This window comes from Cnephaeus nilssonii, assembly GCF_951640355.1.
Source record: "Cnephaeus nilssonii genome assembly, chromosome: X".
NCBI classification, from domain to species: Eukaryota; Metazoa; Chordata; class Mammalia; order Chiroptera; family Vespertilionidae; genus Cnephaeus; species Cnephaeus nilssonii.
The window spans coordinates 119,644,333-119,669,873 of record NC_137071.1 but is presented as its reverse complement, the minus strand read 5'-3'; the positions used below and the strand labels follow the sequence as shown (position 1 = coordinate 119,669,873).

Below are 25,541 nucleotides of genomic sequence, written 5' to 3'. Positions count from 1 at the left end.
GAAATAATATGTGTAAAGTGCACAGCACTGTAACTGCTCAGTAAAACTATAGCTGCTTTTTCCTACTAAAAATGCATTGCTTACCAAGATTTCTTCTGTTCATTATGCATAGGTCTTAAAACATATGGACTGAAATTGACACTGTCATTAAAATACAAATAGTAAAAGCAAAGAACACTGGCCTGGTGGCTCAGTTGGTTGAAATGTCATCAGGTACACCAAAAGGTTGCGGGTTCGATGCCCGGTTGGAATGAATATGGGAGACAACCAATCAATGTTTCTCACATCTATGTTTCTCTCCTCTCTCTCCCTTCCTCTCTGACTAAAATCAATAAAACACATATCCTCAGGTAAGGATTAAAAAAAAATACAGATAGTAAAAGTAAAGAGAAAGTAGAACATTTCTCTAGAGTTTTAAAGGTAGTTCTAGCATTCAGAGTGTACGCATTGAACTTAAGACAAACCACCAAATTGACTTTTCAGATACATGGTAACCCTCACAGCAATATACAGGGTGGGGGCAAAAGTATGTAAGTACATAAAACACAAGAGTTTATTCTTGTATTATTATTTATTATTTTCCATACAAACAACTGTAATCCCACTTTTGACCCACCGAACCACTCTTCTTGCTATCAGTAATCTTAAAGTGGTTCTTCAGAGGACCTGAGAGATGCATGGACTTGTGAAGTATATTTAGTGAATTAGCTGAGACAATAAAGACAGGTTCTATTGAGATCCTCCTCCCCAGTCCCACAAAGCAAGGTAAGGCCATTATTTTTTTCTTAATTAAAAGCCAGTAAGTGTCTAACAATCAGAATACAAAACCCTATTACTCAGAAACTATAGAGAGAGCCAATGTTTAATTCTTTTTGCCACCAAAAGTGTCCCTTATTTAAAATGGAGTGTGTTGCCATTTAATCCAATTATATAACACTTGAGCATTAGACTATGTTGTAAGGAATTTGAAGACATTTTCAGAAAATGAACAGCTCTTCCTTTGCCTGGCCACATCACTGAGGTCTACCAGTATCTTGCTCAGGATGGCATGAACTTCAACAATGCGTACAGTTCATCAATGCAGATAGATACACGCTAAAAGTACATTTATATAGAAGCTATTACATTTGTCAGACCCAGATTTGATTCAGAATGTTTTCTAGGAATATTCATGATCAGACAGGCCCTCATACTTGAGGTATCTGAACTAAAGGTTCTAATGCCTTCTTAATGATGGCACTTAGTTAATTTGCAGACCTATGAGATCATATGATTCCTATTGACAATTCAAGAGACTAGAATTTGAGGAACTTAGATCACACAAATCAATCCAAGCTCTTATGGCCGAGTATATGAATAAAAATGAAGTTATCCACAGTGATATGGATTGTATGATCTTTATTATTTTATAATCCATTGATTATAAAAATCACACATATCAGATCAAACAGGAGTACCACAGTATGCTTTATTTTGCAGGTATTAATTAGTTCCTTAAATTGATATATCCAAAACTTTAGTTAGCTGCAAGCATCAGTTCTTCCAAAGAAGCTTAGGTGAAAAACAATTCTTTTTATTCATGAGCTCAAAGTCCTACTGTCTGATGTACTATTGTACTGATATAAAAATTAACTCAATAAGCAAAGCTAATTGAACATTCATATCATAGATTTGGGGCTTCCTGTATTTTATTGGAGTTGAAGCAGTGTTTGCTTTAATCCTCTATTGATATTTTGTATTTTAAACTTAATTCTCAAACAAGATTAAACACACATTTGGTAATTATCTAAAATAAAGCCATGAAACTTAATGAAGAAATAGTGATATTAGTTCCCTACCCAAAAAGTAGAACACTTTTAAACAAACCTATAATTTTGAATGTATTTGAATTTCCAATTCCTATACTTACCAAGGTCACAATCTGATTTAAATAACCTGGCTTCTAGATAATTATCTCAAAAATGTTTTATTGAAATGAAGCTACTGTTCTTTATGGTGCCATCATTTTGGCCAAATAACAAACAAGCAATTGTTTTTACAGAACATTTGAAAAGAGAACATTCTTTTTTGTTAATCCTCACCCGAGGATATTTTTCCATTGATTTTTAGGGAGAGTGGAAGAGAGAGGGAAAGACAGAGAGAAACCTCGATGTGAGAGAAACGCATTGATTGGTTGCCTCCTGTACCAGGGCCCGGGCCGGGGAGGAGCCTGCAACCAAGGTGCATGCCCTTGACTGGAATCGAACCCGGGACCCTCTGGTCTGCAGGCTGATGCTCTATCCACTGAGCCAAACTGGCTAGGGCAAGAAAACATTCTTGATATACTTAGCAAATAGGGGAGAGCTTGACTCTGCAAGTCAGAACTAGAATGTTCGAAGGGAGAAGTGATTGAGCAATCTGACTTTCTACTCCAGTTTGGAAATATGCTTTTGAGATGCACATATAGGTAAAATAGTAAAGAAAGATGTTGATGAATTTTCTTTTTTTAAAAAATATGTTATAGTTCCAGTTTTGGGCAGAGTTCTGGCATCAGTTAATGGCAACAATACAGTGGCGAGCATCTGCATTGCGCTGAGAGTAGATGGGGACTTGATCCTTGGTTTTAATAACAAACTAACTTGAGGTTTAAGCTTAATTATTCCATGGAACATTTTTGAAGTGAAGGCAGATCTTTGGAAACCTTTGTTTTTAGTTATATATAGAAAAAAATAGCTTGATAAAATAAGCATCTGCCTTATACTAGTCACAGGTGTGCAAAGCAGCTACTTGGGCTCTAGAGAAATACAACACAGTGCTTGTAAATCAAAGGGCAATTCAACAGCCTTGCCAATCAAACAGATACTGGGATGAGTAGTCTCTAGAATCTTACCCCAAAAGCTAGAGGTCTCTTCCAGGATATAAATCTATATCAAGATAAAAAAATATACAGAATAATCCCAGTCCAGCTTTGGCTAGGCAGCCATCTAACTGATGACACGTCAGGGCCCACTAGCCTCTAGAGTTAGCACTTGCTGCTTTGAGAAGAAAGAAAGAAATACATTAAAAATACCCATTAGAACTTATTCACATAGGGAATGGGAGAGTACAGGAGGCACACAAAGTACAGACGTTTGTTTTTATCGAAGGATGGATTAACTTTCTGAACAAGTTAAGGCTCTAAAGGAAAAAAACATTCTAAATCATAACCCTAAAAAAAACCATAACCCACTCTATATCAACACCTTAAAAAAAAAAAAAGCCGAAGATCTTACTTCATCCTTTGGCATAAATGTCAAGTCTGTATAATCAGTATAGTCTAAACTCCAAAGGAAAATTAAAAAAAGGCATCCCCATTAAAATATAGTAGCCACTAACAGTGAAGAAAAGAGCCAGGCTTTTGCTATTAAACACAGTTTTGTGAAGCCATTTCTTTCCTTCCTTTATTAACTAGCAGAAAAACACAGATTTAAATAATCCTCATCAGGAGGTTGGGAAAGAAAGTCTTATTATGAACCAAATTTTATGTTTGCCTCCCACGAAAACGAATTTATTATTTTCTTGAATTTATTTCCTGAAGCAAGTTAAATTCTCTAACAGCTTTGATTCTGCAAATAATGTCAAAGTAGCAAAATACAAGTAACTGCAACATATAAAATTATAGTTCAGTAGACATGCTCTCATAATTAGATCCAGAGGCTTAAAATTATTTCTTACTAAAAAAACATATTCTAAGCCACAATTTTTCTTTCAATTATACTTTAACAAAGGAAGGAAAAATAGAAAAACAAAGAAAATTGGTCTTAAAACTTTTTTTTCTTAAATAAGTGCTACTCATGCCCAAGTTAGCTAGCAATTCACTGAGGTTAGTCTGCATATCTCAAACAATCAATTGCACTAAATTTAATTGGCTACACAGACTGATATCCAGTACGACTTTTCCTTCTTCCAATCATATAAGAGATAAAGACAACAATTATAAGGAAGCCCAAGGCCACACCCACTGCAACAGGAATAAGAAAGTTGAGGTCAGAGTCCGCAGAACATTCTTCAGCTGTTAGAAAAGGACAGAAAGCAAGAAACAGAAATTAGTAAGGAATGCAATTAAGCAGAAACAAGCAAATAAGAAGCATTTTGAAAGTGTATGTAGGTTAGTCTTTTAGAGCATTACCCCGATTCTCTATTTTCTCTATATCCACCCAAAGATTTCTAAGCATCTGATCCCCTTATATCTCTCATCAGTTCATCTCAGATCACACCAAATGTCTCAGTACACAAAGGAGAAATTAAGAAAAGAAGGGGGAAGGTCCAAAACACAGAATTGTGTTTTCCTAACATGGGGAGACTTGATGTTTAATTGTGCAATGCACTGGGTTAAAGAACTATCATCTACACTTAAGACCACTGCCTGAGTATTTCCCCACTCCTTTTCTCCTTGCCACAACTATCATCCTATATAATAAAAGCCTAATACGCAAATTGTCCCCTCGACCGGGAGTTCAACCGCTCGCTATGACGTGCACTGACCACCAGGGGGCCGCACGGAACATGGCAGGCATCAGCGACACAGTGCTGGCAGTGGGCAGCAGTGGAGGCGCTGCTGGCCTGATGGGCTCCCGATGAGAGCCGGACCCTGGTGGGATGGTGGAGCAGGTGAGCGGGTGGCGCCAGGCCAAGGCAGGTGTGAGCCAGGGCCCAACCACCCCCAATCACCTCACAGATGGTGATCAGTGGCGGGGGAAGGGAGGACCCAGCCCAGATCGATGGCCCTGCAGATGGCGAGATGCGGGGTGTCTGCTGAGCTCGCTCCCACTCCCCCTGCTACCCTCCCCTGGGATGCCAGGGCTTGTGCACTGGGGAAGCTCCATGCTCAGGTGCCAGGGCACCTGTAAGGAGCCTGCCCCACACCCACATGGCCTCTTCCGGGTGAGCCAGGCTGCAGCCACCGGGACTGCATGGGCCAGTTGGGCTCCCCATGGGTTGGCACAGGAAATGGTCTGCGAGGGCGGCCAGGAGAGAGCACGCTTGCCCCCCTGGCTTCTGTGAGGCACCACTGGGCAGCCCAGAGGCCTACGCTGTGCCCCAGCCTGCAGCATCGGGCCATGCTCACTGCATCTCCGGGTGGGGGTTCAGGCGCCGTGACTCAGGTGGAGGGGGGCACACGAGGGCCCGGGAACCCAGGTGCTGCCCAGGGCCCAGAGGTCAGCTGGGACCTGCCCTTCCATGACAGATGCTCGCACTTCGGTCGCTGGCCAGGCCTAGGGACCGAATTTCATACACTGGGCCTCTAGTCCTATACAATAAAAGCCTAATATGCTAAGTGTCCGACCATTTGACCGTTCGACCGGTCACTATGACATGCACTGACCACCAAAGGGCAGACACTCTGACCAGTAGGTTAGCTTGCTGCTGGGGTCCGACCAATCGGGACTGGGCGAGACGGGCCAGACATGGTCCCTCCCCAGCCCTGATTGTGCACCTGTGGGGTCCCTTGGCCTGGCTTGCACTCTCTTGCAATCTGGGACCCCTCGGGGGATGTCAGAGAGCCAGTTTTAGCCCAATCCCCACCGGGATTTAGGCCGAGTGACCCCACCGGTGCATGAATCTGTGCACCAGGCCTCTAGTTGAAATATAAATAAGAACTCTGTATGAATAATAAAATTTAAATTGAAAAGGACTTATGATTTTAAAAAAATGCAGTATAAACTTTTTCACACAGGCAATAGGTAATTACAGGATTATATACAGTTATTTTTAGCTGAGCAGTGGCCTGGAAGAATAACAGAAGAATCCTATACATTTCAGTTCATTCCACTGGACCACCCAGAAGGCAGTGTGTGCCACATAGATTTTGAGCTCTGGATTCAGACAGAACTGAGTTTGAACCTTGACTCCATCAATTACTAAATAAAGGACCTTGGTCAAGTTATTTAAACTTGGCCTCACTTTTCTCATCTGTAAAAGGGGGATAATAAAACCTATTATAAGGTATTAGAGGATTAAATATAATTGCATTTCTAAAGCATCTGATATACATCAGGTGATCAACAAATGTTCGTCCCCTTCTGTTTTCCTCCCATGTTTGAGATCCCGTCCAAGGAGGTTTAGGTTTTGAAGTAGCAAATAGAGATCAAAATAGGAGTGTTCCAGTATATTATTATTATTGAAAAAGCAAATAATCACTGCTTTAAAAATACTTAAAAGAAGTTGAGATCCTGTGTTATTTATTGAAAGTAGTACAGAAGTTCAAAGTGCCCCATTCTGATCATATAATTTCAAGTTTAAACTAGTTTTACTATTCAGTGACTACATTTTACTGGGACAATTTTTATCAAAATCCTAATAAAGGTTTTGTTGACCACTAGATATGTAACTTCATTGAAGTTACTTCCCTTTCTGTAAAATTATAGGGTTAGAGTAAATAATCTTTAAGGTCCTTTCCAGTATAAGTCTAATGCAATTAATAAAATGTGATATTTGGTATGATTTATGATTAAATAACTTGCATTTTCCTCTAAGTTTATCTTTTCCTCCTCTTGTACTTTTGTCATTCATAAAAAAAGAAAAACAGTTGCTAAGGTTCTGAGTATATGAGTTTTAAGTAATTACGGTAGCCTTTGTTGAAAGGATTTCCTGTATGTTACGTAATGAAAGCCTTCAGAGACTGATAGCTGGGCACCAAAATACTGTAATCAGTGAGTTACAGAAATTCTGAACAAACCAATATACACATAGAATGAATAAAATAATAATTTCAACGTGACAGTCTTCTCAAGTCTATTGATTAAGAGTCCTTCTTGTTTTTACATTCAATATCTGTGCTGCACTTATAACAAGGAATATGCTTCAATAGGGGCGGGTTATCTAGCCCCTATTGAAGCATTTTAATAATGCCAACAGTTTCTCTCTACCCTCCATCTATGCTCTGTGCCCCAGGGGCAATCATGAAGAAGCAAGAGCCTAGTTGCTATGCTTCACTGCATCCCTTCTAAGATTGCTGTTAGCTTACATTTCATAAGTACCAGTCTGATGACAACACTAAATAGATTTTAATGCTCTAGAGATCAACAAAATGAGGTACAGAAACACAACACAATCTGTCCCAATTAGTTCATAGAATATTTCTATCTTTCAATGCTAATCAGGCATCCAAAGACAAGAATAACAAGAAAAAAAAGGCAAGTGGTTAAATATGCTTGAATCTTTTCAGTGTCTATTGAGGAAAAGGAAACATTAAAAAAAAAACTAATTCTCAGGCCAGGTTAAGTTGTGACCTTTTGGTTCTATTATTTACCTGTTGTGACCTTTTGGTTCTATTATTTACCTAGAAGGTAAAAGTCACAAGCCTGAGAAACTGACTTCATCTGTAACTTGGACTCAAAGAAATCAACAAAAAGTCACATAACCTAAAAAATGCTGATGGCCCTGAGGACATTCAACTGAAAAGCAAGTTTGAGTATATCTGATGGACATTCATGCCACATCAATATTTAATGAACTGTATGCAAAGACACTGTGATGACTTTAAATCAGAATAGTTCTTATACATTGAAACAGAATACTAGTAGTGAAATAGTACTTATTAATTCTATTAACAGACAGCTACATATTTTATTCTTATAATGACCATGTTAACAAGTTTAAGGCATTTTAGGATCAAAATTTGGCCAAAGCTTAAGACAGATCTTAAAACATTGCACACCAATGTTCTTTTTAACAAGTTTATATTCAGGACCAGCAAAAACATTTTTTATTTTAAGCTGATCAAACATAACAGTTTTTTATTTATAAAGATTTATCTCAAAATGCTAGCACTGATTTAATAATTAATTTTAAGGAGCAAAGTGTTTCCAAATTAAGAGGCAAGAAAATCTTATGTGCATGTATTTTTATATAATCAATCAGATTGCAGGTTCTAAAACTGCTCATATCCAGTGTGATGGTGCTTGAGACCAATTAAGTAAATCAGCAACATTAGAATAAGTACTCCTGCCAATGCTGCTCCCACTGCTATGGGCACAAGGAAGTTGTCTTCATCTGCACTGCAGTCTTGAGCTAGATGTGGAGAAAGGAAATTGAGACAGAAAGTGACAGAACTTCAAATCTGTAAATTTTAAGTTAAAATGACAGCACTTCTCAACACATATTTGTTTACACCAAAGTAACAAGTCATTGGCATTCATTACCAGCAAATAAGATGTCCCACAAAAGTGATTTTCCAAATAACAAAATCACACATTTTTAAGCACCCCCAAAATGCAGTCATTTTGGATGAAAGTTATATAAGACGATCACATACTTCCCAGATTTCTTAAACAGAAGATAATGGATAAATATAATTAGCCTTTCCTTGATGTTCATGCTGTGAGCCTTTAGAGGCAAACTGTTATGATGTTGAAGCACAGTGGAACACTGCAGGTTGTGAAGTATTAATGAAATGAACCAAGTGAACAACTATACTATGCAGACCCAAGAACTCACTGCATAGCAATCTGGAGTCATTTAATAGTAGGGAAAAATCCAAACTAGCCCTGGTGGTATAACTGTCTGTCTCAAGATGATCAGTCCAGTGTGAGAATCAGACAAAAAAATCAGTGATTATAATTTAAAAATGGGCTGTAATAGAGGCAGGCAACACACAAAGTGTCATGGAAGTGTTCAAAAGCATGCTCAACTCAGCCTTGTTACACAAGACATACTTTAAAAAGAAGTAACACTGTGTTTTTAAATAAGATGATGGACAAAATAGATCCAGAGACATAGAAGTATGGAACAGGCTGATGAGTCTCAGATGGAAGGCAGGGTTGGGTGGGTGGGTGGGTGGGTGGGGAGAGATTACCCAAAGAACTTGTATGCATAACCCATGGACACAGACAATAGGGGAGTGAAGGTCTGGGGCAGGGGATGGGTAGAGGGGATCAATGGGGGGGGGGCGGGAAAGAGGGACATCTGTAATACTTTCAACAATAAAGATAAATTTTAAAAAGAAGAGTAGAAATTAACTCTGCAGGTAATGGGGAAAAGGCACTCCAGATACAGGGAACAGCACAGACAAAAATAAGGAAAGTATGAAAACATGGCACTTCAGGAGAAACGCAAAAAGGTTGGCATAGCTAGAACATCATATCAAGAGGTACTCTTGGCTGGAAAAGCAGCAGGAAAGGGGTACTAGGACCAGCTCACAAAGGCATTGTATGCTCTCGTAGTTTGGGCTTTATCTGACAGCCAAAAAAAAAAAAAAAAAAGTGCAGCAGGATTTTAGTCAGGAAGTTGTGGCAGATGGAAGACTGGTACTATTAAGTTAGAAAGCACCTCTATTGCTAGAGTTCAGATGTCCAATAATATGGTCCTGAACTGGGTTAACGAAGTGGAAATGCATAAGGGACAGGCTAGAGATCCGATTAGAAGGCAGAACTGACCAAATGGATGTCAGAGATGTGATAGGAGGAGATAATTTGAATGGATTTCAATTCCACACAGCTTGAGTGACTATGTAGATGCCATTGCTAGTTCATGATGATAGGGAATACAGGAGGAAGAATATATGCATTTCAGGTTTGTTTGTAGTTATTTGTGTGTGGGGGCTGTTTAATTTTTTAAATTTTGTGTATGGGGGAGGGTAGAGAGGGATATGTGCAAGATGGGGATGTTCAGTGTTAGATCTGCTGAGTTTAAAATACCTGTGTCCGAGTCAAGTGGTTGATGAACCTAAGTGGTAGTTAAACCACAAAGATATTTTTCAGTGACAGAAAGTAGTAAAAAGAGGACCAGAGGCAAAGCCCTTGGGAATACCACTATTTGAGGGATCAAGGAGCAGGAAAAAGAAGTAGAAAAGGCAGGTAGAAAATAGTGCCACAGAAGTCAAAGAAGGAAACAGTTTCAGGTAGTGTGGGAGAATAGTGTAAAATATTAGAGAAGTCTCAGAAATTGCAATTGGATCTAGCAATATGGAAGGTGAGGGCTATAAGTCAAATTGCTGCAGGTTTAAGAGTGAACAAGGAATGACTGGTAGAAGATCAAGAACTTGGGATGGGGAACACACAATACTCCTTTCAAGAAGTTTAGAATAACAGAAAGGACAGTGGGGAGGTCATTATAAGGGGGATACAAGGTCAAGAAAGATTATCTTCAAGGTGTTTATAGGATGAGGGAAAGGGCCATTAGTATCTGACAGGTTGGAGATGCTGAATAGTACAAGGTTTCCTAAGAGGTAGAAGAAATGGGATTCCAGAAGCATTGACCAGGAAAAGAAAACTTACTGAGACTGGAGAAGAAGAAGGAACAAGTGGTTCAGATAGAGATACGTTTGCAAAAAGGGAAGAAGGCTAGGATGTTGAATCACCACTTCTTACTATTTTTCCATTTCCTTGACTCTTAATGCCCTAGATCTCCTCCTAGCTGGCAATCTACCAGGGATGTACAAATCAGCTAATTAAACTTATTAGAATTTGTGTCAAAAATAAGAATGAACAGGCTGCAAGGTAATTCTGATTGTGCTTGTATTTAAGAAATGTGCCACGCTAGCCTCTGGGGCAATAACTGGGAACAAGATGCAGTCCTGGAGTTTATGGACTTTATGACATCAACTGTGGCTACCAGCTCAATGATCTTTTTTACCTGCTTCTTGGTCCTGTTAAAAATCCAGATAGCTGAGGTTGCTAGATGTGACTTGTAAATACATGGTGTTTGTTAAGAGCACCCAGTTAGTTCCTCCCCTTCAATTTCCCAAATTAGCACCCAGCAAATAAACCATTAGGTAACATACACCTTATAGTATTATGCCTTGAATTTAATATAACTTGGGTTTTTAAAAAATTCATTAGTAGATTAATTTCTAATTCTGGCAATTGATTCATAGTCATCTTTCCCAAATTGGGTATTTGACCTAGTACTGAAACAGTTTTCATAAATAGTGCTAATAAAGCTTTCATGTAAGACATATTCCCAAAGTAGATAAAAAAGGCAATTCCACTCTTACAAAGATCTTTCTAGATGCTGTTACTTATTTAAAATGCTCTCAATTAGCATGTGAAGTATTAATTTATAATAAATAATGATTTTGTGCATCCAACCTTTAAGGATTCTTTAAGTAATGGGAAGATATTTTGGTAAAACAGGAATTTTAATAGGATCACATCCTGAAGAAAAGAAAATCTCATTTTATAAGTCATTTTGTTCCTATTTTAATATATGTGCTGGCGAAGCGAGCACTCTATAAGTCATTTTGAACTGATCTATTTGCCTAATGTACACTTGAGACGGTACTGAAAATATTTTGGGAGAAAGGAAAAGTGTATTTTTGGAAGAGTTTAATAGTCAGAGAAGCAGTGAAGATTTTTAAAGATAAACTATTCATGGGCATTGAAATTTCAACAAAGTTTCTTGTAGATTAAAAAAACCTGTTATCTTCAAATTTCTGTTCAGAAATCCTTCAAAAATAATATTCAGTGTGAGTTGGAAACCTGAGATACACATTTTTTGAGATATACATTTATTAAAAAATATAAAACAAAAACTCCTCTTAAAATCAATTGTGTCAAATTTCTCTTTGTAAAAGTCAGTGTTAGGAATTACATTCTTATGTGACATCTTTTTTTATTACATATCTTTTAGACGTATAACCAAACTGAACTATATCACATGAATCTGAAAAGATACCTCAAGCTATTGAGTATCACCCAAATATGTCTATACTAATTTCAAAAACAAAATATGGCAATTTTGATGCAGAAAGTTAGCTACCAAGGTAATAGATAAGGAAGCGGGTGGGAGAGAGATGAGCCCAAGCCAATTTAACATTATCTACCTAAACAGAGATGAAATGCTATCATCTTAAAAAATATGTGTGTCTTATAAGAATTCCTCCTAAAAAAGAAAAGAAACAAGAAGGTGCATTTTACACTGTATGTAAAGTTATGTTCTTGATACATAATAAGGAGCTTCTTATCAGATTCCTTCTACTGGTAAATATACTCAAATCTTCACTGAAATGGAAAACTACCACTCAAAAGAAATAGAGAAATAAAGCCCTCAGCTTTAAGAGACCCCAGAAGTTAAACAGCTTGGCCAAAGTGACATGGAAGCTAATAGCAAAGGTGGGGGCTGTGATGATTAACTGGCAGTCACATGGCTTAACTGGGTAATCCAGAGGAAAGTTATGAGCCAGATTGCTAAATTATTTTTGTGTGTGATATACTAAGGTTCAAATATTTTAGAGTGAGAGATTGCACACAATCCTATTTTGGTTCAGATCAATAGTTTGGATTATATGGCTGCAATGCATAGCTGCTATGTATAGGTATGAAATATCAGCCTCGTTTTAGGAGTTGAGAAAAATGCACAAGATACTCTGATGCTTTTCACTATTAAATAAATATTCTTTTGTTGTTGTTGTTAATCCTCACTCAAGGATATTTTTTCCATTGATTTTTAGAGAGAGCGGAAGGAAGGGGGAAAGACAGAGAGAATAATCGATGTGAAAGAGACACATCAATTGGTTGCCTCCCACACACACCCTGACCAGGGCTGGGGAATCAAGCCTGTAACCAAGGTGGTGCCCTTGACCAGAATCGAGCCTGGAACCCTTCAGTCTGCAGGCCAACGCTCCATCCATTGTGCCAAACCAGCTATGGCTTAAATGAATATTCTTGATTGCTGGTTCCACAATTGGCTACACACCAGGTCTGGCTGAGGAGCTTACACACGCACACACACACGCACGCACACCTTATCCCAGACCTGCTAAATTAAATATTAAATACTCTAGGAATGGTGCCTGGAACTTGAATTTTTATAACAAGTTTCCCAGGTGATTCTTATACTGTAGCCATCCCAGCATCAGTACAGACCCATGTATTGGACCACTCTTCCAGATAGTAATAACACAACAGAACATTTTGGAAACAATTTAGTTCTATTTCTAAGCATTTGTAAAGTTTTTCCTTTTGGAGGAAATTGCCATTATGTGATATACAAAATCTTGACTTCAACCAATGGGAAATAATGTGAGCAAATTTCCTTAAGAAATAAAATAACCTTTATTGTTTGTTTTAGAAGCAATATGTTGAGCAAATGGACAAGCAAATATCTAGAGAAATACCATACATCAACTAGTGGCTTAAACATTTGAAAGAAAAACATGAGAAGTATTTACATGGACCAGTTTCTTTATATAAATGCTAACACATGAAAAACACTCAGAACCATCTAGAGTGTTAGACCATCAAGGTGTAAACCCAGTAAAGCAAATGAAACTACAAAAGGTACAAAGAGCATGTGGCTGTAGGAAATAACCATATATAAACTGGCCCACGTAAGATACAAAAATATTCAATGAAGTCAGATTTTCTAGAAAACAGTGTTAATGAGAGATTTTCATATGAACCAGATATATAATTAAATGTAGAAACTTTTAGAAACATTAACAGCATTAAGCCAGTGCCACCCACTTACACTTTAATCTCTTTTTTTAAAAAAGCTGCTTTGTTTTGACTCATTAGAAACATCTAAGACCTATGTTCTTGTAAGCATTATCCATTCTTTTAAGGTTAACAATCTTACACTAACATACTATTTAAATAAAAAATATTTTTAAAAATCAGATCTATATTTTGTCTTTTATAAGTGCCTTACGCTGACAATGCAGCTCATTGTAGCTTTAAGAGAGGGGTTGATCAGGAATCTGATTCTAAGCCAGTAAGAATTTCAGGCTACTCTAAACAGAGAGCAAATTTAATTGGGGAAAAATATTCAGCACTCCAATATAACTCGAAAGATAGTTATAGATATATACATGCTAACAGGCAATTGCTTGTGTGTGTTTGTGCGTGTGTTTTTAGTTATACTACCAAATTAATTCAACATCAATAATACTTCGGAACCCAGATATCTCATTTTCCAGTGAACAGGGGTATACAATCTCCTACCCCCCCAAAAAAAAAACTCAGGCACCTTTGGTATATGGCTGTATATTAACAATTTCTAAATATTTGCTCAGCCATTCCAATAAAAAACACCTAGAAACAGCAAGAAACACTTCATATGTTAACTATGAAGCTGAAATGTTTTTCTTTCTCATATAAACATTAGGTGGTTCATGGTAGATGGACAACTGGTGCATCTCCCCAGAGGATAAAACTGAACACAAAATACATGAATTAATAATGATTCTACCACAATGAACAATAATAATATAAGTTTTGATTAGCATATAACCATTTAAATAGGAAAGCCAAATTAGTAAATGTTGTAGCAATCACTGTAAACTGGAAACAAAGAACAACTCTTTAAAAAAAAAGAACAACATTTTAATGGAGAAGACCGAGACTTTTGGGTTAGGTGCAAGTTACTTTATAGGTGTAAGTGTCCTTCTTTATCTAGGTTCTAGGACATACTGGCATTTCTTCTTTAAGGAAAAGAAAAGATAAAAATGGAATAAAAGATACTACTACCATCAAGGATACTGGAAGTCTAAAGAGAAGTCTACATTAACTTTAGCTCTGCAGGTAGAGACCAATTTACAGGTAAAATGGCAAAGGCCCAAAATTGGCACTGCCTAGCAATTATCTCTAAAGCACCTAGAAAATTAAAATGCCCAGCGGGAATAGTCTTGTATCTTGCAATTTAAAAGATTGAAATATTCAGGGGGTTTTTTCAGAAGGGATTAAACAATAAGCTTAACACCTATTCTAAAATTTCAAAAGCTTTGCATCTTTTGTCATTACAGCACATTAAATACAAATGTATTCAAAAAGCATTAGGAAAGCAGTCATTGCTAAGAACATAATATTAGACTGTTCAAATCTACTGGCATATCTATTAGGTCAAATGCAGCTAAGTTAACCTGCAAACAAAATCACAGAAAAAAATGCAAAAGGAGCAAGTACAAATCCACTGTAGAATGTACTGTCTCAATTCAATCACATGCAAGAAAACAAATCTCTTTTTAAAACCTGTTTTTCCTAAACTGTATATTTCTAGTCAGAATGACTAAAGTAAAAACACTGAAACACTAATTGAAGCCAATAAAATAGAACCTATAATCCAGGTGATTTTGCACATGCCTTCGGCTGTAGAAACAACAGATTTAATGCCTTGGTTAGGAAAACCAAATTCACATGACCAATTTGTAGTTTATAGTTTTGGGGTGTTTGTATTTATTTAAGTACAAAACCCCCCATACCACTGGTTCTAAGATCAGAACTAAAAGTAAATATACCTTAAATTGAATAGTATTGCATGTTGGGAACTTGTACTTGCTTTATTACTTTGGAACAGAGATCACATATGCATTAGTGTTACAGCGTCTGATATCCAGCATAACTTTTTCTTCTGCCAATTAGGTAAGCAATCACTATAACGATAATCAAGCCTGAAAGACCAGCACCAACTATAATTGGTATTAGAATGGTGTCATCATCCAGCGAACACTCCTGGGCTGTAGGTGAGAAAAAGTGTGTAACAAATAATGAGTATAATAAAAAAAAAAAGAATGTCCAAAAGTAAAAGATGTTGATTCAAAAGTCAGAAGTGCTCTTACAAGTTCAACTTTAAGTAATTAAGACAGGTATATTTTAAAGATAAAGCTACAGAATATTATAGATTGCTCTAGAATTAAAATCCTAAAACTCATTTGTTCTTTCATTCGTATGTTTGTACATATATTAATATATATGAATACATATATATTCAAATTTATGAGTAAATGCATACATGAGTACATGTTTCTTTATTTATATGCAAAATCCTTTCCAAAACAGGAGTATTACTTTATTTAAAATGAAGCATTTTAAATAAATTTTACATGGCCAGATGAGCCTCTTGGTGGTAGAGTAAATATCTTTTGGGAGACTGGGACCAGATCAGGATGGTTTAATCATGGGATTAGGATGGCCAGACTAGCTCTGGAATCCTTTAGACAGAGAACAGCAAACTAGCCCATTGGCCCAATTTGGCCCAAGAGCTAAAAATGGCTTTTAAACATTTTTAAATAGTTTAAAAGAAACAAAAAAGAATATTTTGAGACATGAGAATTACATGAAATTCAAATTTCAGTATCTACAATTAAAGTTTTATTGGAATACAGGCACACTCATTTGGTTATTGCCTGTGGCTGTTCTCGTGCTACAATAGCAGAGCTGACTAGTTGTGAGAAAGACCATATGGCCTTCAAAACTTAAACATTTACTGTCTGGGCCTTTATAGAAAAGTATACAGATCCCTGACTTAGAGTACATGATTTTAGTGGCTGCAAAAGTCAAGAAACTGGGACCTCTTACTACTTTGAGTGTGTCTATTACACTTATCATACATTTATCAATCTGGTCAGGATTGGCAGTCCATAGAATATTTTTTCTATTCCTAGGGAGTAGTCTGATCCAGTAAAATCCAATCAACACTCTTTTACCTTACTACAAGTCTATTTCTTTCTCCTATATAGTCAAGTATTGCCAGTGCATTGTATTTATAGGCACCCACAGTCAAAAGCATAGCCCAACAAATTGGTGATATATTCATTATCAACACAGGAATTGGCAAAATCAGATTAAAGTTGTTCATATGGAAAAATACAAAATAATAATACAAGAATAAACTGTTTAGTGTATTCATAGTATAGACCTATTTTGCCTACCCTTATATTAAATGTTGTATACTCCTTTGGGTGACATTTTAAATTCTATGTACATAAAAAGCAAAGTTTCAAATTAGAGAATTTACAGAGCTCATCTCTATTACAGCTGACTAGATATACAGGCTTGAGCTGATATTACACTGCAAATAATTTTAAATTCTAACACAAATCTGGACCTAAAATTAAGGTAATAATGTAGAGGAGCTAGATAAAGACTCAAGAAGAAAATTATTAAAGGATCAAAATAATTGAAGTAAAAAAGAAAAACTAACAAAAGGGAAAATAAATGTTTTTAAAAATTTTAAAGTGTGATTAACCTCTCTTGTCACAAGAATGGTAGTAGGGTGAAGAACCCAATTTACTGTGACCTAACCAAGTCAGGCTAGGTATTCAGCACTACTGCAAAAGTAGCTGAATGGCTCAAAGCATATTGATTTTTAAACACAGCTTCTACATTTCTTTCTAAACCAGGGGTGAGGAACCTTTTTTCTGCCAAGGGCCAGATGGATATTTATTAACATCCGTGGGCCATACAAAATTATCAACTTAAAAATGAGCCTACTATATTTGGTAAAACATTTATTTAATTCACCCTAATGCCTTGGCAGGGCCAGACCAAATGATTTAGTGGGCCTTATACGGCCCACGGGCTGAACGTTCCCCACCCCTGTTCTAAACCATGGAATTAATTGTTAAAAATGCTGTGAATGACTGGATAGCTGTGCTCAGCAGAGCTGCAAACCACAAACCAACAATTTTAAGTAAATGGTTTAAAAGGTCAAGTCAATTAAGGAATTTTATGTACTTTTTCCTTCATGCAAATTTTAATCTTGTAATGCCAAATGCATCTTTCATACTCATATAAACACTGTAATGAGCCGCTTTCAAAGGTTTCATTAAAAATCTGATAAACACTATCATAAGGACTGAGAAGATCTTCAAAAAGGCTCATTCAAACTGGCACATGCTTTTTTAAATTCTCCAGATCATTCTGGCTGGCCAAAGCATAGTTCCTGATATTTGAGGCTTTGCTACCATAATCTTTTGTCTCAACAAAATATGACCAAACTGCTTTTATTCAAGTATGAAAATGTTTCCAGCTAGAAGATGGCCCCAAGGCAGATGCCAGATGCTCAAAGCTGCTGCCAAGTGCCATCCTTCTCACAAACTAAAACCTGGGGGAAGCGTCCCTACCTTAAGTAAAGCTCATGTGAAGCTTTTATCAGTTTTTAGCTTTAAGAAGTTTGTTGCAAATGGTTTTCAGATCACACGAAAATCTACGTTGAGCAAAATGATGAGCCAAATATAGAGTGATACAACTTGCTCAAGGCTTTGAGAACTCTACAATGGAGTCGAGAGGGGAGTTTATATTTCTCTAGTTCAATGCTTAAGTTTCCATGACTCAAAGGAAAAATCAACATAAGACTATCAATTATTAATAAAACTGGTTTGACTCTTACCTGTAGAATACTTTCCTTCTATCACATTGAAAGGCTGAACCCTTAGATAAAAGGTATTTATCTGAAATGCTCCAGACACTGAAATCGTCTGCTCTTTGTTGCACATATAAGAACTTCCCAGGGGGGCATCCCAGTAGCTAAGATTGTTATTTGCAATGCTGAAAACTTTAAAGAAAAAAAATGTTAGTAACTTCTTATGCTATTAACATAAAAAGTGAGACTGTCCTCAGGATTTTTCAGTGAAGTATAAGAGCTTGGGGTACAAGGTCTACCTAAAAAAAGCAATTCTTCCCATCACTAGGTTCCCTATCTCCCCTTTTTTCTAAATTTAAGTATAGTTGGTATACAATATTATATTAGTTTCATGTGTACAATACAATGATTCAACGTTTTGTACCTTACAATATAATCAACTCACTAATTCTAGTCATTATCTGTCACTGTTCCCTGCTTTTTCTATAGATGTTTCTATAGTCTAAAAATCAGTTACATCCTTAACTATTACCCACCATGATTTGAAAATATGGTATACTGCAAAAGATAGACTACTATAGTGCTAAGTTACTGATTTTAAGTTGTAGTCAAAGTATGATTTTTCACACAAAATCTGTCCCATTGGATAAGGCACTATTTGGTAACAAGACAATTATGGTTTCTATTCCTTCAGTGTCACACACACTCTTTACCCCGAGGCCAATATTTTGCTTACCAGAGCCATTAACCAAATACATGCTGACATTCACTTCCTTCAGATAGAATCGGTTTTCATTTTTCTATTTAAAAAAAACGAGTTTGCAGTTAATCAACACATTATAAGGACTGTTTCATATCAGAGAATTTACAGAGCTCATCTCTATTACAGCTGACTAGATATACAGGCTGGAACTAATATTACACTGCAAATAATTTTACAGGTAGTTACTTTCTACAGAATAAAAGCAATCTAATACCATTACCCAAAAGATAAAACTATGAATTAGACCTTTATTCAACAGAAAGTATTCTACAGGTCTAATTGCTGTGCTCAGCAGAGCTGTAATCCCCTGGGGGTCTTGGAATGTTTCAGTGGGTATTGGAATTTAATATTAGAATAAATTGTAACTAAGTAGAGAATACAAAACAGGACAGAAACCCTTTCCCTCTGCATTTTGTTTCCAAATTTTGGACCAGAGATATAGTATATGGTTCTCAGACACTCCACAATTAATTTCCTCCATTTTATTCCTCCTGTCACTTGCTAAGCCCTCCCCACCTCTAGCTTGGATCATAATTGCCTCTAACTGAGCTCTCTGCCTTTCAGCCTCTCAAGCTCAAGCTTTCCTTCTCTGCTATTATTGTTTTGAAGCACTCATCTGATTAGCCAGTCATTCCAATTATGTCAGTGCTTAGTATGTACAAGGTAACATATTGAAGTGCTCCAGGGAGCTAGCAAAATGAACCAGATTTGAATCCTGTGCCCTCCACCCCCCGTTTGCAATCTGCCAGGGAAGATAAGATAAATACAGTAGTCCCCCATTATCCAGTTTTGCTTTCTGCAGTTTTACTTTCCACGATTTTAGTTGTTCATGGTCAACCACAGTACACAAATCTTAAATGGAAAATTCCAGATATTTGTAGAGAGAGAAATCAAATTCACGTAACTTGTATTACAGTATATTGTTCTAATTGCTCTATTTTATTATTTATTGTTAATCTCTTACTGTGGCAAATTTATAAATTAAATTTATCATCAGTATGCATGTATAGGAGAAAACACAGTATATACAGGGTGTGGTACTATCTGTGGTTTTAAACATCCCCTGGGGGTCTTGGAATGTTCCAGTGAGTCTTGGAATTTAATATTATATTCACTGGTCATATATGTACTATAGCAGAGGAATGATTTGAATGTTAGAAAAGGAAATATTTTTTGTAAATCTTTCTAAAACATAATTAGACTAGAGGCCTGGTGCATGAAATTCATGCACAGGGCTGGGGGGTGTCCCTCAGCCCAGCCTGCACCCTCTCCAATCTGGGACCCCTTGAGGGATGTCTGACTTCCCTTTCACAATCCGGGACTGCTGGCTCCCAACCACTCGCCTGCCTGCCTGCCTGATTGCCCCTAACCACTTAAGCCTGCCAGCCTGATCACCCCCTAATCACTCCCCTGCCAGCCTGATTGACACCTAACTGCTCCCCTGCTGGCCCGATTGCCCATAACTGCCCTCCCCGGCTGGCCTGGTCACCCCTAATTGCCCTCCCCTGCCAGCCTGGGTGCCCCCAACTGCCCTCTCCTGCTGGCCCGGTAACCCCTAACTGCCCTCCCTTGCCAGCCTAGTCACCCCTAACTGCCCTCCCCTGCCGGCCTGGTCGGCCCCAACTGCCCTCCCCTGCAGGCCTGATCCCCCCCAACTGCCCTCCCCTGCAGGCTTGGTCCCCCCCAACTGCCCTCCCCTGCAGACCTGGTCCCCCCCAACTGCCCTCCCCTACAGGCCTGGTCGCCTCCAACTGCCCTCCTCTGCTGGCCTGGTCACCCCTAACTGCCCTCCCCTACAGGCCATCTTGTGTCCACATGGGGGCAACCATCTTTGACCACATGGGGGTGGCCATTTTGTGTGTTGGAGTGATGGTCAATTTGCATATTACTTTTTTATTAGATAGGATATAATCCTCAATTATTCAGCATATATTCCATAGAGAAAAAAGGTTTTAGGTTTAAGAAACCAAGTTCAGATATTAAACAATTAACAGACCTAAATTTATATATATACTGTATATAAATGACCATATTACAAAAAGAAAGTGATTAAGTTATGAAAATAAAAAGGAGAAAAATTACTTCCAACTAAGGGAGGAGCAAAAGTAATGCAAGCTTAGGGATGGGCCATTTGAATTGGGTAGGATTCAATTAGAAAAGAAACAGAAAAGGGTATTCAAGAAGGCAACAACATGAGTGAAGGTAGAAAATAAGTGCAATCATGCCCTAGCTGGTGTGGCTCAGTGGATAGAGCGTCAGTCTGGGGACTGAAGGGTCCCGGGTTCGACTCTGGTCAAGGGCACATGCTCGGGTTGTGGGCTCAGTCCCCAGTGAGGGGCATGCAGGAGGCAGCCGATCAGTGATTCTGTCTCATCATTGATGTTTCTATCTCTCCCTCTCCCTTCCTCTTTGAAATCAATAAAAATATATTTTAAAAAAATAAGTGTAAACACAAGTATACTAGCATCTGAGAACTTCCTAAGTGCCAAGCACTGTTCTTAAAACTTTACATATGAAGCTTCATTGAATAATTACACTACCCCATTTTGAGATGGGGTAATCAAAGTGAAGAGATGTTAAGTAACTTTCCCAGAGGCTATATGGTTAGTAGTCAGTGAGCTGGGATTTGAATCCAGGAAGTCTGGCTGCAGAGCCTATGTGTGGATTACTACCTATCTCCTACCTCACTGGATTGTGTACAGAAAACAAGGTGAGGAAAGCATGAGATTCACGAAGAGGGAATGAAGGAAACAAAGCTGGATTGCAGGTTACATTGCACAGTTTTGGGGAGGGAGGCTAGAACTATCTTGCCAGGAATTTAGATGTTATCTTACTGGCAAAACAGAACCACTGAAGGTTTCTGAGGAAGAGATGTACTTCAAGAAGATTAGCTGATGCAGAACATTGAGGGAGGGGAGGAAGAAGAGGGATTAATTAAGGAGACTGAATAGTCCAGGTATGAAGTAATGGAAACTGGAATCAGGGCAAAAGCAGTAGGGAATGAAAACAAGGGGACAGACTCAGAAATTTCAGAAGGAAGCATAAAGGAATACTTGACCACCTCCTCACATCTCTCCTCTGTTTAGGCTATGTCCTGGCTCAGCATTCAAGGCTCTCCACAATTTGTCCCAACGACTCTTCCATATTTATCTTTTACTAAACATGCTACATGCCCTTGACTGGGTTACTTTATCCAGAAATAACCTGTACTTTTGTACTCACTCCCCTTGTGTACAAATATGACCCATCCTTGAAGGTCCAGCTCAAATGTCATCTATTCCATTAAGCTTTCCTGACTCACCAACAGCCAGAATTAACCACTCCAGCCTCTGTACTCCCATAGCACCTTGTCTTTTCCTCTGGTCTAACACTCATCTCACTTTGTAGGTACCTTCTACAGTACTCTATTGCCCACAGAACCAAGTTCAAAAGTCTCAGCATGGCATTCAAGGCCTCCCACGAAACAATAATTATTTGTCCATTTCTATCTTTACCACTAAATTGTGGGCACCTTAAGAATATATGCCTTCTTTGTATCCCACCATAGCATCCTGCAAATAATACACTGGAATTCAATAAATTCTCCTTTGGAAGCATTTATCATGAAGGTGAGATGGGCCCCACTGAACTCTAGTGACATTACAGGTGTTTCCTGAATTTTCAAAGTGCCTGTAGCATGGTTAAAATACAACTATTCTGGATTGCACTTTAAAATAGTCTGCTAGGCAAATTAAATATTGTAATTATTAAATATTTTCCCATGAGAGTCAGAAGAAACCATGGTCCTTTTACCATATATAGGACCTTACCATATATAGAAAGATCAAACTCAATCACTCAAAAGGGAATAAACCTAAAATATGAATTTCCTCATTCTTAGTGACTATAGTATAATCACCATGCAACTTTAAAAGATAATGTGTCACCTGGCTGGTGTGGCTCAGTGGCTGAGTGTAGACCCATGAACCAGGAGGTCATGGTTTGATTCCAGATCAGGGCACATGCCTGAGTTTCAGGCTCAATCCCCAGTGTGGGGCATGCAGGAGGCAACCAATCAACAATTCTCTCTCATCATTGATGTTTCTATCTCTATCTCTCTCTCCCTCTCCCTTCCTCACTCTGAAATCAATAGAAATATATTTATAAAAATAAAAGAGGATGTGTCTAGGGAGGCCTGCTCTTACCACACTGAAAAGGACAAGTGTAACTAAATGGTTTTAATAGTAATTCACTGATCATATATGTAGTATAACAGAGGAATGATTTGAATGTTAGAAAAGGGAAGATTTTTGTAAACCTTTCTAAATTGTAATTGTCTAATATAATCCTAAATTTCTTGGCATTATAGTCCATAGAGAAAAAAAGGTTTTAGATTCAATAAACCAAGTTCAGATATAAAACAAATAGTAACAGACTAATTTTTTCTATATCAGACGTCAAGACTATTTTCCCATCCCTTAGATACACACACCCCCCTCCAAAAATTGTGGGGATAATAATTGCTTCGGAGAAGGTGAAAATAAAGGTTTCTGATGATTCATTTATGCTAGCAAGAAGTAGAGAATGTGTGTAACTTGGAACTTTCTGTTTAAGGTTCAGCCCTTGATACAAATATGAATAAAAACCTGAATGCTGCCATTATAAACTGTCTTGATTTAATGAATTAATGCATGTAAAGTACTTATACAGAGCCTTATAGATATCAATTACTCAATAAATGTAGCTGTTATTACTGGTACTATTACAAACAGTATAGCTTCCAAAATGCCTAAAATATTATAGTACACAAACATGAGAGTTTTCTAACCAATAATAGAGAAAAATAGTATGGCTATTACTTTATCATATATATATATATATATATATATATATATATATATATATATACACACACACACACACACACACACACACACACACACACACTAGCGGCCCAGTGCATGAATTTGTGCATGGGTGGGGTCCCTCAGTCTGCCTGGCGACCAGGGCCAATCGGGGCCATCTCGCCCAGTCCTGATCAGGCCAATCGGGCCACCGGCCAGGGGGAGGGACCACAGGAGGTTGGCCAGCCATGGGAGGTTGGCTGTGGGAGCGCACTGACCACCAGGGGGCAGCTCCTGCATTGAGCATCTGTCCCCTGGTGGTCAGTGCACATCATTGCTACCAGCCAGTCATTTGGTCGTCTGTCCTAAGGGTGCTTAGGCTTTTATATACATAGATAATTATAAGTATACATGTGCATATATATATATATATATGTATATACACACATACATACATATGTATATATACTTTTTATATATGGAGAGATTAGACAGTTGTTTTTTTAAATATATTTTTATTGATTTCAGAGAGGAAGAGAGATAGAAACATCAATTATGAGAGAGAATCATTGATCAGCTACCTCCTGCATGCCCCCTATTGTGATCAAGCCCACAACCTGGGCATATGCCCTGACCAGGAATCAAACCAGTGACCTCCTGGTTCATAGGTCGATACTCAAACACTGAGCCACACTGGATGGGCTAGACAATTTTTTGGATGTGGGTTAATTCATGCTCCTACCCTAAGATCTATATAAATGCAGAATAGCCACAATTGGTGAACATTAATGTAAGAGTCCAGCCACAGACCATTGAGGTGACCCTGGGGGATTGACAGGAATCAATGGACTACACTCTATAATTAAGTAGTGTTGAAATGGAAAATAGAGCTAAATATCTCCCCAACACACACACACACACACACACACACACACACACACACACACACACCTATTTATACTTTCAGATGTCTTTCTGAGAGAATAAGTCTAAGTTTAGAAAAATCTATTACTCACCACAGCAAAGACAAAGTCAAGATAGTTAATGTTGCTGCCGTTCAGCCTAAGTAGAGCAGTTTGAGAATGGCAGCTGCCAGTGAAGTCAGTTGTATTGGGTTTGATGTTAATAACTGTAACAACCTTTAAGGGAAGAAGTGGGGAGGAAGGTACAGATAAGCCAGAAATGTATACAACAAAACCTTATAATCTAATAAGACCAATTTTAGTGGAGAATAAGAAAATCCTTTTGTCTGGATACTTAAGTTTATGATGTCTTACTTTAAAACAAAGCTGGCACAGGCCCTCAAGCTGTAACTCAGATGACTTAAAAAAAAAGAAAGAAAAACAAGAGGGAAGCTTCCTTAGTAAGGAGCCAAATGAAAATACACATAATTTATGGAGCAAGAGCTATCTGGCTTGTTTAAGTCATGGGTCTCTGGAAATGGGATTTGTTTGTTGGTACACCCTCTGTAGGCTCAGTGGAACACTGCAACTAGAAGTGCCATGCTGTATGTGGACATATCTGTATGATTCCAGTCATCAAATAGCAGGAGAAATAGATAGCTACACTGCTCCCATACATCAACCTATAGTGCATGTTTTCAATAAAAGTGTGAAGGAGTTATATTTAAACTGACTGAAATAATGATCAACTCTGATATTGCCTGATCTACTGATGGCAAATGGAATGTAAACCCAGAGTCCTTTAAACTGCTAGGTTTCCCACTGCCTGATATAACACCTCGAGAGCGACATTAACTCTTCATGGTTATAATAACTCCAAACTCATCAAAACTCAGAGTCAACATCAAATCTCCATTTAAAATGCCGTCATTCCGGTAACACTACTCTTGAGCTGAATGTAGGACACACTATTTGAAAGGAGATGCAAATAGAATGTAACCATAAAAATAAACA

The 25,541-nt window shown here is 37.8% G+C and overlaps 1 protein-coding gene across 3 annotated transcripts in view; it reads right to left on the bottom strand.

Moving 5' to 3' along the window:
- Positions 1-1,310: 1,310 nt before the first annotated feature.
- The window catches only part of LAMP2 (lysosomal associated membrane protein 2), a gene marked incomplete at its 3' end in the record, with an annotated part of 44,373 nt that continues 20,142 nt past the window's right edge, over positions 1,311-25,541 (bottom strand). Inside the window, exons 6-9 of one of the 3 annotated variants that reach the window (XM_079764699.1) lie at positions 24,642-24,764; positions 18,776-18,839; positions 18,067-18,231; positions 1,311-4,030 (exon numbers count right to left, since the gene is read on the bottom strand). In XM_079764699.1, coding sequence (XP_079620825.1) covers positions 3,888-4,030; positions 18,067-18,231; positions 18,776-18,839; positions 24,642-24,764 — 495 coding nt within the window. Of the gene's footprint in view, positions 8,032-15,272; positions 15,413-18,066; positions 18,232-18,775; positions 18,840-24,641; positions 24,765-25,541 lie in introns of those variants that run through there. The other 2 variants (XM_079764698.1, XM_079764700.1) reach the window with 2 other exon arrangements.